The following is an 11,715-nucleotide window of genomic DNA, read 5'->3' on the forward strand; positions in this document are numbered from 1 at the left end:
GTTTAGATGAGGGGCCAGGAAGTAGAGCCTGCACAAGGGAGTGTTCCAGGCACGAGTGGCAAAACCAAGGCCAAGTTTTGCCTTTATTATATATCCAGACTGAGAGCATGCGACATCTGTGTGTGAGAGAGAGAAGGCTGTCATCGTCGGGCCCATTAAGTGGGGATCAGAGGTGGGCCGGGGCAGCACTCACGCGGACCCACGGGTGGCTGTCGGCCCCCGACTGGTGCACACGCACACACCCGCGGCGTGCAGGCGCACTGGGGCCTCGGGATAAGAGCTGTATCTGCAGTGCTGTGTGGGTGAGGCCACGTAGAGCCTCTCTTCGGTGGTTTATGGTGGGTTGTTGTTAGGTGGTTTGGATTTTTTTTTTTTTTCTCTTTTAAGACTCTTAAAATTGCCTCTTTGGAAGATTAGCTAAAGATGCATTCACTGCCACCCACCAGCCCGGAAGTGAATTTCCAGCAGTCCTGAAATCTGGTCCTTAGTTGTGTCTTTGATTGCTCCCCTTAGCCAAGGATTTTATTTGCCACCTGCTGGAGAAGGACCCGAATGAACGGTACACCTGCGAGAAGGCCTTGAGGCACCCCTGGTGAGTGAGGACGGGGTGGGCTCTGGACCCTAGCCTTGTGGTTCCCCAGATACCACGACGACTCATTCACGTGGTGTTTCCCCAGAGTCTGCTTGCCCTGAGCTCTTTACTCTTGCAGCACGCAAGGAGCACAGACGTGTTTATCAGGTCCTGCTAGAGATGCAAACAGCATTGAATGAAGTGGGTTCTGACCCACGAGTGGCCGCTGGGTCTCCTAGTCAAGGGCAGGAGACAGACTCAGCCAGGCCCTGTCATTAGTACTAGGGTGCAATACTCAGTACTAGCTACTCAAGAAGCACCCAGGAATGGGCAGCTCTGCCCTGTCCTTAAGAGCATCATTTCACTGTGGGGTCAAAACCTGTTCTAAGTGAGGTGATTTGTGAAGAATCACAAAGCAGCCAATCAGTAAAGTGAGTAAATAAATCTTACAACACTTTTTACATGCTGTACGCCTGTTCAAGATTCACAACAGCTCCCTACCTCCTACCACAGCAAGCTTAGCTTCCGCCGCCTTTTCAGGTCTTCCCTAATCTGGCCTGACCCTTTACCTCCACCTTGATTTCCCCAAATTCCCAACATGCCTCCTCTGTTCCAGGAAGGCCTCAAAGCTGTATTTCTCTTCCTGCCCTCCCCTGCTCCCTATCCCAAGCTCTTTCCAGCCTTTATCTTGGGTCACACCATTTTCACCACCTAGAATGTCTTGCCTCTTGCCTTGTATGTAGCATCCCTCGGGATCCAGAGCAGTTTCTGCCCTGCCCTGAAGCCCTGGGTCCTGCAAGCTAGGTATACCTCCTTACCTCTCGTTAGCAATTACACATTAGCTTACCATGAATTACTCAAGTCCATGGCATGGAACAAGGCTCCACGGCTCCACTGGAAAGCCCCAGGGATGAGGGTCCCATCCGTTACTTCTCTGTGTCCCTAGTACCTCGAAAGTACTGTGCCCCGTGTGGCAAGTATCTGAGGAACACACAGAGATGGATGACCAGCAAGAGGGCAGCCTGTATCGGGTGGCCTCACTGAGGAAGGCTTCCAGGAGGAAGCACGTTCTGAGGATAGTTTTGAGCTAAAGGATAGTGACAACCCAAGCACCCTCTGACACAGGGGCTGGAAAGCTTATTCTAGAAGAAGCCAGAAAATAAGTATCTTAGGCTTAGCTGGCCATACTGTCTATAGGGCAGCTACTCAGTCTGCCCTTGCAGCATGAAGCAGCCATAGGTCATACCTGAATCAATGGGCGTGTCTGTATCCCAGGGAGACCTGGTTACAAAAACAGGCAATGGGTAGATTTGGCCCATAGGTCACAGTTTGCCACCCTTCCATAAAGCAAGACTATGGTTTTGCCAAAGCATGGGCCCCGTAATGACCTGCCCAGGGGGACAGAGGAGCCCTGGTTCCAGCCCGTTCCTCCCGTGGGCCACCCTTCTTCTGAGGCACTCCATTCAGCTAACCTGGACCTGCATGCACAGCCCCCCTGCCCAACCCCAGGCTGAGTTCCCACAGCCCCCCATGAGCCAGGTGTCCCTTCTACACCCACAGGATTGATGGAAACACAGCTCTCCACAGGGACATCTACCCGTCAGTCAGTCTCCAGATCCAGAAGAACTTTGCCAAGAGCAAGTGGAGGGTAAGTTGCCCTTTGCAGGGGGTAGGCAGGCTGTTCCAGGCCCCTGGAGGCTGAGCTGGGGCAGGGCTGGCGTAGGGGCTTTCCCCGGGGCTTCCCGGCTCACACTGGACCTCCCTGGACCTTCTCTGAAGTGAGACGCGGGCACATCAGTTTCAAGAGGCCGAGGCTGCGGGGCAAAGGGAAAGCTTGAGCCCCGTGGCCTTCCGAGAATGGAGAGGGTCAGAGGCTGGTGTGGTGTGTTCCCAGCAAGCCTTCAACGCGGCCGCCGTGGTCCACCACATGAGGAAGCTGCACATGAACCTGCACAGCCCAGGCCTCCGTCCGGAGGTGGAGAACAGGCCACCCAGCACTCCAGCCTCAGAAGCCTCGAGACCCAGCCCCTCTGAGATCACCATCACCGAGGCCCCGGCCCTGGACCAGAGCGTGGCCCTTCCCGCCCTGGCGCGGCTCCCCTGCCGGCCCCCCGGGGGCAGGTCCCTCAACTGCCTGGTCAATGGCTCGCTCCGCATCAGCAGCAGCCTGGTGCCCATGCAGCAGGGGGCCCTGGCCGCCGGGCCCTGCAGCTGCTGTTCCAGCTGCCTGAGCATCGGGAGCAAAGGGAAGTCCTCCTACTGCTCCGAGCCCACGCTCCTCAAAAAAGCCAACAAAAAACAGTACGTATCTTCAGCCAGACACACAGGCCTCACCCTGCTCAGGCAACGGGGCTGAAAGAAAGTGGCCAAAGGGAGCCGGCCCTGCAGGGTGGGAAGAGCTCTGGGTCAAGGGGCCAAGGGAAATGCCTCCAGTCCTGTCCCTATCCCTAACTGTGTGGCTACCGGCCGATCAGTCGATGTCTCTGTTTCTGGTTTGCTCATCTGTGAGATCATAGCCGCCTGCCCAGCCTACCTCACCAAGCTACTTAAAAGTTTAGTGAAGCAACGGGAATTATAAATGCCTGCAGAAAACCAAGTACATGTCAGTGGGGTGGGGGGCACTAGATTTCTGGAGTTTCCAGAACCATTGTATTTTGGGGGGGAAAAGTGGGGCTTCGTTGTCATCTTCGTCCTTTCTGCAAGGGCTTGTACTTTTGGAACCGGACAGAGGGGAGGCCGAGTGGAGGCCACAGGCACGGAGAGCGCCCCCCCACCCCAGCTCTTCTCCCTTCCCCAAACACTTCACAGCCCCCCGCCTCATTTGCTTTCCAGGAACTACAAATCAGAGGTCATGGTGCCAGTTAAAGCGGGTGGCGGTTCCCACTGCCGGGCGGGGCAGACTGGAGTCTGTCTCATTATGTGATCCCTGGAGCCCACGCCTGTGTCAATTTTCAGGTGAGGCGACAGAGGTGGGAGGGCCAGGACAGGGGGCTGTCCCAGAAGGCCAGCCCCATCACAGAGCTGAATGAACGGGGCTGAGGGGCGCCGGGAGCCGCAGGCCCACCCCCACCCTGAACCCCTTTCCTCTGCAGGAGAGACGTGCAACTCTTCTCTGCCTTCCCATCCTGGCGCCCACCCTGCAGCGGGAGGAAGGCGGAGCGGGCGGAGCAGGGCCTGGCAGGAGTTTACGGTGAGAAGCCCTGGGCTGCTGCCGCCTGGGGCAGACCCTCCCAGAAGGCCCAGGAGCGAGCCCCCAAGGCACGGAGGCCTCGTTGAAGCTGTGGGCAAGAGGAGCGGTGTCCACCCGCTTCCAGGTCTCCCTGACCTGCCTGCTCTGTGCCCCCACACCCCACGTGCCGTGGCTCTGTGCAGTGAACTAGGTAGCTCTCACCCGGGTCTGTGTCGTTTGTGATGAAAAGCTTCCTGGGCTGGCCAGGCTGTGTCACCTTCTCTGAGCAAAGCCATATGGAGCATCGACCCAGACTCCCGCTCAGCACACGCTCCTGCCTCGAGGCGTTCGTGCCCGTGGCCAGAATGGGCTCATTAATGTAGTCGCCTGCCCATCTGCATGAATGACAGGCGGCTCCGTGGTCTGCCTGTGAGCTCTCAAGTTCCAATCCTTGACTCCATGATTAGCTCCAGCTGGCCCAGCACACCTCCCTCCCTGCCCCAGGCCAAAAGCAGTACCACAGCCTTCCAGATGAAAAAGAAAGAAATCAAGGAGGAACTGTAAGGAATTCTTATCCCGGCCAGATGCCTCACCCACACCGGATTAAGTAAAAATTGGAAGTTGACTGTTTTCATTTCAGCTGGTAATTCTCATCCTGCTTCTGCTCTTCTTTCTCTCCCTGAAAATCAGGGGCATTATTCTTGTCCCTCCCTCGTTTTCTTGTACCCCCGCCCCCTCCAGCTTCATGTTCGGTGTTGTGCTCAATAAAATGGACATATTTTTCTCTAGGAGGCTTCCTTTCGTTCTTCCTAAAGTCAGACGTGGCCCTGGGACTTCTGAGCCTGTGTGGAATGGAAAGTGTGCTGGGGCCTTGGGGTCAGGAGGAACCTGGCAGGGTGGTGGCTGACACAGACTGAGAGCATAGCATGTGCCAGGTACTAAGTGACACAAGTTACATCTGTTGACTCGTTTACTCCTCACAACTCCCGGGGTAGGCTCTGTTGGAGCCCAAGCAGTCAGGCTCCGGCATCCATTCTCCTAATGACTACATTAGATGCTCTAGAGGATCGTGAATTTGAAGCCCTGCCCTCTGCCCTCTGCCTGCCACATCTGTGACCTTCGGGGAGTAACACAGCCTTCTGTGCCTTGGCTTCCTCACTTGTCAAATGGGAACAGCAGTACCACCTGCATCATGAGATAACGCAGATGATGTATCTAGCACAGCATTCAATAATTAACATGATTAATAATGATCAAGAAAATGTAGATAAAATGCCTAGCACGGGGCACCTGGGTGGCTCAGTCGTTAAGCGTCTGCCTTCAGCTCAGGTCATGATCCTGGGGTCCTGGGATCGAGTCCCACGAGGGGCTCTCTGCTCAGCAGGGAGTCTGCTTCTCCCTCTCGATCTGCCCCTCCACCTGCTTGTGCTCTATTTCTCTGTCTCTGTCTCTCTCAAATAAATAAGTAAAACTTTTAAAAATTATTTTTTTAATTTTAAAAATGCCTAGCACATTGCACAGGCCATGGTTAGCACACAGATATTCACACTATTTCCATATCTGCCGCACACACAAATGCACATCCATTTGCAACTTCTCCTTGAGATCCCAAGAGACACAGAGTCCGCCTCTGGAGCTGGGGGAATTTGGACGCCATATTTCCCTTCTCTGGATTTCTATTTCCTCATCTGTGAATGAGCAACTGGATCACTGCTCAAAGACGGAAATCATCTGGTCTCTCAAGGATGGGATCCTTTGGGTCCTGGGGCAAAGGGATCCAGCCCCCCTAAGTTTGGTTGACGAGCAAGCTGTACTGAGCCAAGTGGGGCAGCCTATGCTTCATATACCTCCAGGCCTTGGGCTTGAGCAGAGGAGCACCCAGGAACCCCAGGTGGGAGACAGGAACAAGTGACAACGGTGTACTTAATGGGGAGATGGATCATTTTCTCTCTTTCAACCTCCAGACTTCTTTCCAAAGATTTTTATTGGGCTTTTCATTTGTACATCATGTTTTTGTTAAGTTTTGGTGTCCCTCCAGGATTCAGCCTCCATGGAAGATGAAGGGCAAGGACGCTGGCCGGCCAAGTGCACCTCCACTTGAGAGCTCCTCGTCACAAGGACACGGCCCGCCTCCACCCTCTCTGTCTCTCAGATGTAATTTCCCATCAGCTCCGGCTCAGCTGCAGCCCAGAATAATCTTAACAGCTGCGCGCCAGGGGCCGTCCGGGCTGTGCTTTAGGCTGTGTAAGTCTCCTGGAGCCGGAAGGCATCCCAGCCCAGCCTGTCCTCCAAAAGTAGAGAGGGCAGATGAGCGGGGCTGGGGGCTGCAGGCTGGTGCATCACTTACAGGTGGCATAGTAGAGCACACGCCCGTTGATGTGGTTGCGGATCTGTTCCACGTGCTTCTCCAGCCCCGTCAGGTCTGCCGAGCGAAGCCTGATGGCCTGGCTCCCCCGCAGCAGCTCCGACTCCATGTCTGAGGGCAGATGGGACAGCAAGGGGAGAAGGAGGAGCTGGTGAGATACCCAAAGACTCCCCAGACTTCCTTCTCCTCCCACGACCTGGAGGCAGCACCTGCAGGAGAAATCACCTGGCGGGGGGAGGGCTGGACACTGGGGCAGCTGTCTCCAGCCTCACGGCTCTCCACCCGTACGCCACTCTTAAGAGAAGCCAGACCTAGGAAGCCCCTACCCTCCTCCTCTGCTCTAGGCTCTCTCAGGTGTCCCAGACTGATGAGGGAAACCACCGGCATCAAGCTTAGCAACCTACGGGACACCTGGGTGACTCAGTGGGTTAAGCGGCTGCATTTGGCTCAGGTCATGATCCCGGCGTCCCGGGATGGAGCCCCGCGTCAGGCTCCCTGCTCAGTGAGGAGTCTGCTTCTCCCTCTGCTCTTCACCCGGCTCTCGTACTCCCACCCCTCTCAAATAAATAAATAAAATCTTAAAAAAAAAAAAAAGATTACCAACCTATGACTACCGGACTCAGCTGCCATCCCACCGATGATCCTCAAGTGGGCACCATGGCCAGAGAGCCGGCTGGGGGACCAGACTTGCTCCGCACTTTCCCTTCCCCAGTTACCACTTCAGATAAATCTAGTCCCCCCGCTCTGATCCAGTCTGTATGCCACCACGAGATTACACGTGGAGAATGTGGAGGACTCCAAAGTGACCTAGTCCAGCCTGTCCCTCCTGTCACCCTAGGCGAGAGGCCTCTCTACCACACTCACGAGAGCTGCCACCCAGCCTCAGCCTGAACTCTTCTAGGAATAGGGAGGGAGCGCCTGCCTCACAAGGCTTCAGCTTTAGGCAGCTCTAGCTGTTAAAAGTCTTCTCATGAAGCCAGAATCTGACCACTTCTGCTTCCACCCAGTTGTCTCAGGTCCTGAGGCTGTGGGAATATATTTGCTCTGTCTCCCACATGGAAGTCTTTCAAATGTCTGAGGCCACACCTTCTCAGATTAAATCTCCCTAGTTCCTTCACCCATTCTTCACCTTCACCTGCTGTAATTATCGAGCCTTCTCTACCTCCCAACCCTGGCCGCCCTCCCTGCGACAGGTGCAGGCTTGTCAGTCTCCCTTCTGAGCAGGGAGTAGCCACCACTGAATACCATCCGCCAGGTGAGATCCCACCCTCAGAGGGTAACAGCAGTGTCACTGGCCTGACATTCAGCCACTGGGCACCCATATGGACCTGCGGGTTGACCAAATATTGAAACTTTAGCAGCTGCTGTTGTGTTCCCTGGTCCCCATCCCCAGGACCCCCATGCATGATCTTCCCCCAAATCCTGCAATGAAAGGTAAATTCCTGCAGACAGGTAAATGCCTGTTCCATTGCTATAGCCTGAGCCTTTTCTGGCTTGTAGATGTGTGACACACCAGTTACTAAAGATTTTTAATATCCCTGAACCATTACTCCTCTTACTTTGCATACTTTGTATTTATTCGCTCTTTTGGCTGTAGCAAGACCCTGCTAATTTCCATGGAGCTTACATCACTCAAAACCCTTGGGTTTTTTTCAGTGACCAACAATTCATATGTGCTTATCACTCACCAGTTATGAAACGTTTTATCATTTTAGCAGTTATAAAGTGTTTTCAGGTACATTAGCCTCTGAGAAGCCAGGCCTCACCCGAGCTGTACTTGTGAGTTTAGGCCCAAATAAGCCCAGAGTGGAAGATAATACTTCTCTTTAATTTTACCCTGTTGGTTTCAGCCCATCCTTTTAGCCTTCTGAGATGGTCTTAGAGTAACTGGTTCTGTTACCTAGAGTATTAACAACCTATTGTCCACAGGTTTGAAAAACAAATTCTTTATCTTTGTGTAAAACATCGATGGACAAGGGCAGGGCGTGCACTGACCCAGCCCCTCAGCTCCTCCGTCCAGCTCAGCAGCTCACCCTTCAGGGACGGCCGGCCACAGCCTCCGATCTACCCGTCGTCAACTCGCCTGCCCAACCTTCCCCATGGTGTCTACCTGCCTCACCAAACAGATTTTTGTCTGTTTCCTCTGAAATTCGGAGAAATTCTGTTTGTGGCATTCACTGGGCACACCAGTGCAGTGACCCATCATCACATCTTAGAGATTGAGCCCAGTTCTTGGAAATCCCTGTTCTCCCATCTGAAGAACCTCAGAACCCTTTTGAAAACGATTTTTTATGTCTCTGCCATATTCAAACCTTTGGACGGTTCTCTACTGTCTCCAGGGCTAAGCCTACCCTCCTCATGCTGGCATTGAGACCAGCCACCTGGACCTGGCCACAGTGACCCAATGCTACTTGTCTCCCACCCGTTCTGATCCTCATCACCCCTCCTCTCCTGGTGGGTGCGCCTGCCCCCATCCCCAGAACATGTCTTGTTGCTTCCCACCCACCCTTTTTTTTTTTTATTCTTATGTTAATCCCCATACATTACATCATTAGTTTTAGATGAAGTGTTCCATGATTCTTGTTTGTGCATAACACCCAGTGCTCCATGCAGAATGTGCCCTCCTCAATACCCATCACCAGGCTAACCCATCCTCCCACCCCCCTCCCCCCCAGAACCCTCAGTTTGTTTTTCAGAGTCCATCATCTCTCATGCCCACCCACCCTGTCTTAATGTCCCTGCTTTTCCTCACAGCCTCCCCCCGCAGGCCTACACATCCTTCCAGGCCTATGTCAAATCTTATCTTTTCTGAACATCACCTTCACTGAGCATTTCTCTCCAACAGAAATGTCTCTCCGCAGAGTGCTTATTATGTGGGCTCCTATCACGGACCCCCTTGTGCTGTTAAATAGCTTCACGCATCTTGCAGGTGACCAGAAAAATGGCCCCATCTGGATTGCAAGCTCTTGAGGGCAGGACAAGTCTTACAAGTATCTCTGCATTCCCAACCGCCCCATCATTGTGCCTCTGACTTCCTGGATGCTTGGGAAAGCCCTACTGGTCTCGTCCCTTAGCACTGCTAGCTCTGAGGGCGGGCCTCAGAAGCCCTGGGTTGGGGCCAGCCTCCTGGGATGCCCAGGAGTCCAAGCCCCAGGACCGTCCCCTCACCTTTCATCCTGTCCATCATCTCCATGGTCTCCCCAAACAGTTCCTCTGCCTCCGTCTTGACACTCAGGATCCGGCTGCCCTGAGCCCCCAGCATGGGGCTCCGACCCAACTGGTCCTTCAACTCAGCATATTTTTGCTTTATTCTCTCAAATCCCTGAAAAAGGTGAAACAGTCTGAGTGCCACCAGCATCATCATCATCCAAAGTCCTAAAGACCTTTGGCTAAAGCACTCAATATCCTCCAAATCCACACACAGGGATGAGGAGCCTCCTGATACTCCCCAGTGGGTTGCTCTGGCCTATGAAAACCCCTAGGCCCCAAGCTGTATCTGACACTTCTTCTGTATTTCTCTCCCTCCATCTGTGGCTCCTGTCCTTTCCCACCTAACTCCCCACACAGTGCCAGGCACTTAGTGGTCACTTAGCAGTATACTTGGCAGCCCGGCCACTGTGCTGGGACCGGCCATGAATGCCAAAGTTCCTGGTACACTGGGGACCCAGAGGATGGCTCTCTGATCGCCTCTCTGACATAATTCTGACAACGATGGGGCCCAGGTTAGGCTTAGTCAAGACTGCCTCTCTGGGCTGGGTAGCCATGACGGGGGACAAGTTCTGGATTGGATGTCAAGGGACCTGCTTTGTAGGTGAGCTCTGGGCCTGGACAAAGTTACCCCCTGATCTGTAAACAGAAAGGGACTGGACTAGATCATTTGTAACACCCCTGAACCAGCTCCCCAGAGGCGGCCCGAGGTAAAGTCCAGATGCCAGGCCAGGTCAGGGTGAGTCCTGAAACCCTTTCTGATGATTCTAGAATAACATGTTCCAATTGCTTTTGAGCCCAAGGTCTCATAAAGTGTACAGAGTCCTCTCCTGCTCAGAACCCTCATGCTGGCTGGTGCTGCCCAGGATGACCTCCACCTGTTCTCACCTCCTGGGCGCTCAGCGCCCGCTCCTTAGCACCCTCTGTGAGCTGCTGGGCCCTTGCCACTTGCTCCTGTTGCAGCCTGGCCCTGCGGCTGAGCTCCTCCATCCGCGCCCGCAAGTCACCCAGCTGCAAGCCCATGCCAGCTGCCAGTCCTTCCGCCGGCCCCAGGACCTGCTGAACCTTGGTGGGGAAAGAGACCTGGGTTATGGTGGTGGGTCTCCTAAGCAGGGACCTCGTCGTCCTTCTGCCCAGGTCACCAGGCATCGAAAACTCTCTCCAAGCAGGACACCACTATTGTCCCCCTGCTGGTCCCCTATCTATCTGTCCCCTGGCCCCCAGGCGCCCCCCCCCCCCTCCAGCTCAGTTGATCCGCCCCCCAAGCCCCCCACCCCCTTGCTGCAGCTCAGAGCCCACCCCTGGCCTTCTGCACCCAGCCACGCAACCAGAAAACCAAGGGCTCAAAGCTGGGCCCAGAGCTCATAGTCCTCCCTCTTTAGGTCCCCTTCCAGGTCACTTTCTGGCATTTTCTATATCTTGTGCCTGAATCTGTCTGTTCATTCCCAAATGCGGCAGAAGGAAGCCACACCACCTCACCTCAGCAACCCTCTCCTGGATAAGCCGAAGGGAACGGCTGGTGCCTTGCATGGTGTCCTGGGCTTCCTGCAGAGCCACCGTGCCCTGCCGAAGGTTCCCCACCACGTCCTCCACCTGGCCCTCCACCGCGTGGGCTCGGCTCCTGCAGCAGGGGGAGGGGAAGGGAGATAAGAAAGAATGAGCAACCAGTGAACGAAGAGATGCACGGCTCCACTCACCAACCGGTTCAAGAGAATATTCTTCCCAGCCAAGACCTAAAAAGGGAGTATTAACACATAGCTTTTCCATCCCGGGACCCCACCGAACAGACACGAGGAGTGTGAGCGTTACGTCTGAGACACCCTTTGGTGTCACCAATATGGAAGACAGGCCCCTGCTGAGGAAAGTTCACCCTGGACACTGTTTCTCACTTCACCACCCCCCACTACAGTAAGCACCCCTCCTGTCCCCCAGCCCTCTGCACCCCTCTGACATGTACAGATTCTTTTCCTTCTGCCAGCAGCCAAAGGAGTCGGGGAGCAAAACACCAGCCCAGCCCTGGGCAGGGAGAAGCGCGGGCTAAGGGCCCCAGGCCATACCTGGCCTTCTCAGCCTCCATCTGGAGCCTCTGAGCCCGAGCAATGTCCTGCTTGGTCTGAGACAGCACCAGGTCCACACTGGGTAGCCTAGCGGCAATGGCCTGGATCTCATTCATCTTCCGCAGCACCGTGGCCGAGTCTGTGGGCAGCCACAGGGCCAGCACAGCCTCGCTGACCTCCTGGATGGTGGCCGCATCAGTGTCAGAGTCTGGAAGACAGCCGTCCATCAGACCACCTCCCCAAAGATCAGAGGTTTCTCCGAGCTGAGCAGCTCCAGGGAAGCACCCGCGTGCATCTCGGCCCCCCCCCCCCCCCCCCCCCCCCCCCCCCCCCCCCCCCCCCCCCC

General features: G+C 55.0%; 2 protein-coding genes across 4 annotated transcripts in view; one reads left to right on the top strand and one right to left on the bottom strand.

Annotated features, from left to right (window-relative positions):
• CAMK1G (calcium/calmodulin dependent protein kinase IG) overlaps window positions 1-3,495 on the top strand; it is a 29,609-nt gene extending 26,114 nt beyond the window's left edge. Inside the window, exons 9-12 of the mRNA XM_021682522.1 lie at window positions 514-592; window positions 2,132-2,219; window positions 2,466-2,872; window positions 3,404-3,495. Of these exons, the coding sequence (XP_021538197.1) occupies window positions 514-592; window positions 2,132-2,219; window positions 2,466-2,872; window positions 3,404-3,494 (665 nt within the window). The 3' untranslated portion in view covers window position 3,495. The remainder of the gene's footprint in view (window positions 1-513; window positions 593-2,131; window positions 2,220-2,465; window positions 2,873-3,403) is intronic.
• Window positions 3,496-5,221: 1,726 nt separating this feature from the next.
• The window catches only part of LAMB3 (laminin subunit beta 3), a 39,466-nt gene continuing 32,972 nt past the window's right edge, over window positions 5,222-11,715 (bottom strand). For all 3 annotated transcript variants that reach the window (XM_021682747.2, XM_021682746.1, XM_021682745.1), the window contains 5 exons: window positions 11,370-11,577; window positions 10,792-10,933; window positions 10,201-10,377; window positions 9,274-9,427; window positions 5,222-6,216 (listed from right to left, as the gene is read on the bottom strand). In XM_021682747.2, the coding sequence (XP_021538422.1) occupies window positions 6,080-6,216; window positions 9,274-9,427; window positions 10,201-10,377; window positions 10,792-10,933; window positions 11,370-11,577 (818 nt within the window). In that variant the 3' untranslated portion in view covers window positions 5,222-6,079. The remainder of the gene's footprint in view (window positions 6,217-9,273; window positions 9,428-10,200; window positions 10,378-10,791; window positions 10,934-11,369; window positions 11,578-11,715) is intronic.

Source organism: Neomonachus schauinslandi, chromosome 6, assembly GCF_002201575.2.
Source record: "Neomonachus schauinslandi chromosome 6, ASM220157v2, whole genome shotgun sequence".
In the NCBI taxonomy this organism is placed as follows: Eukaryota; Metazoa; Chordata; class Mammalia; order Carnivora; family Phocidae; genus Neomonachus; species Neomonachus schauinslandi.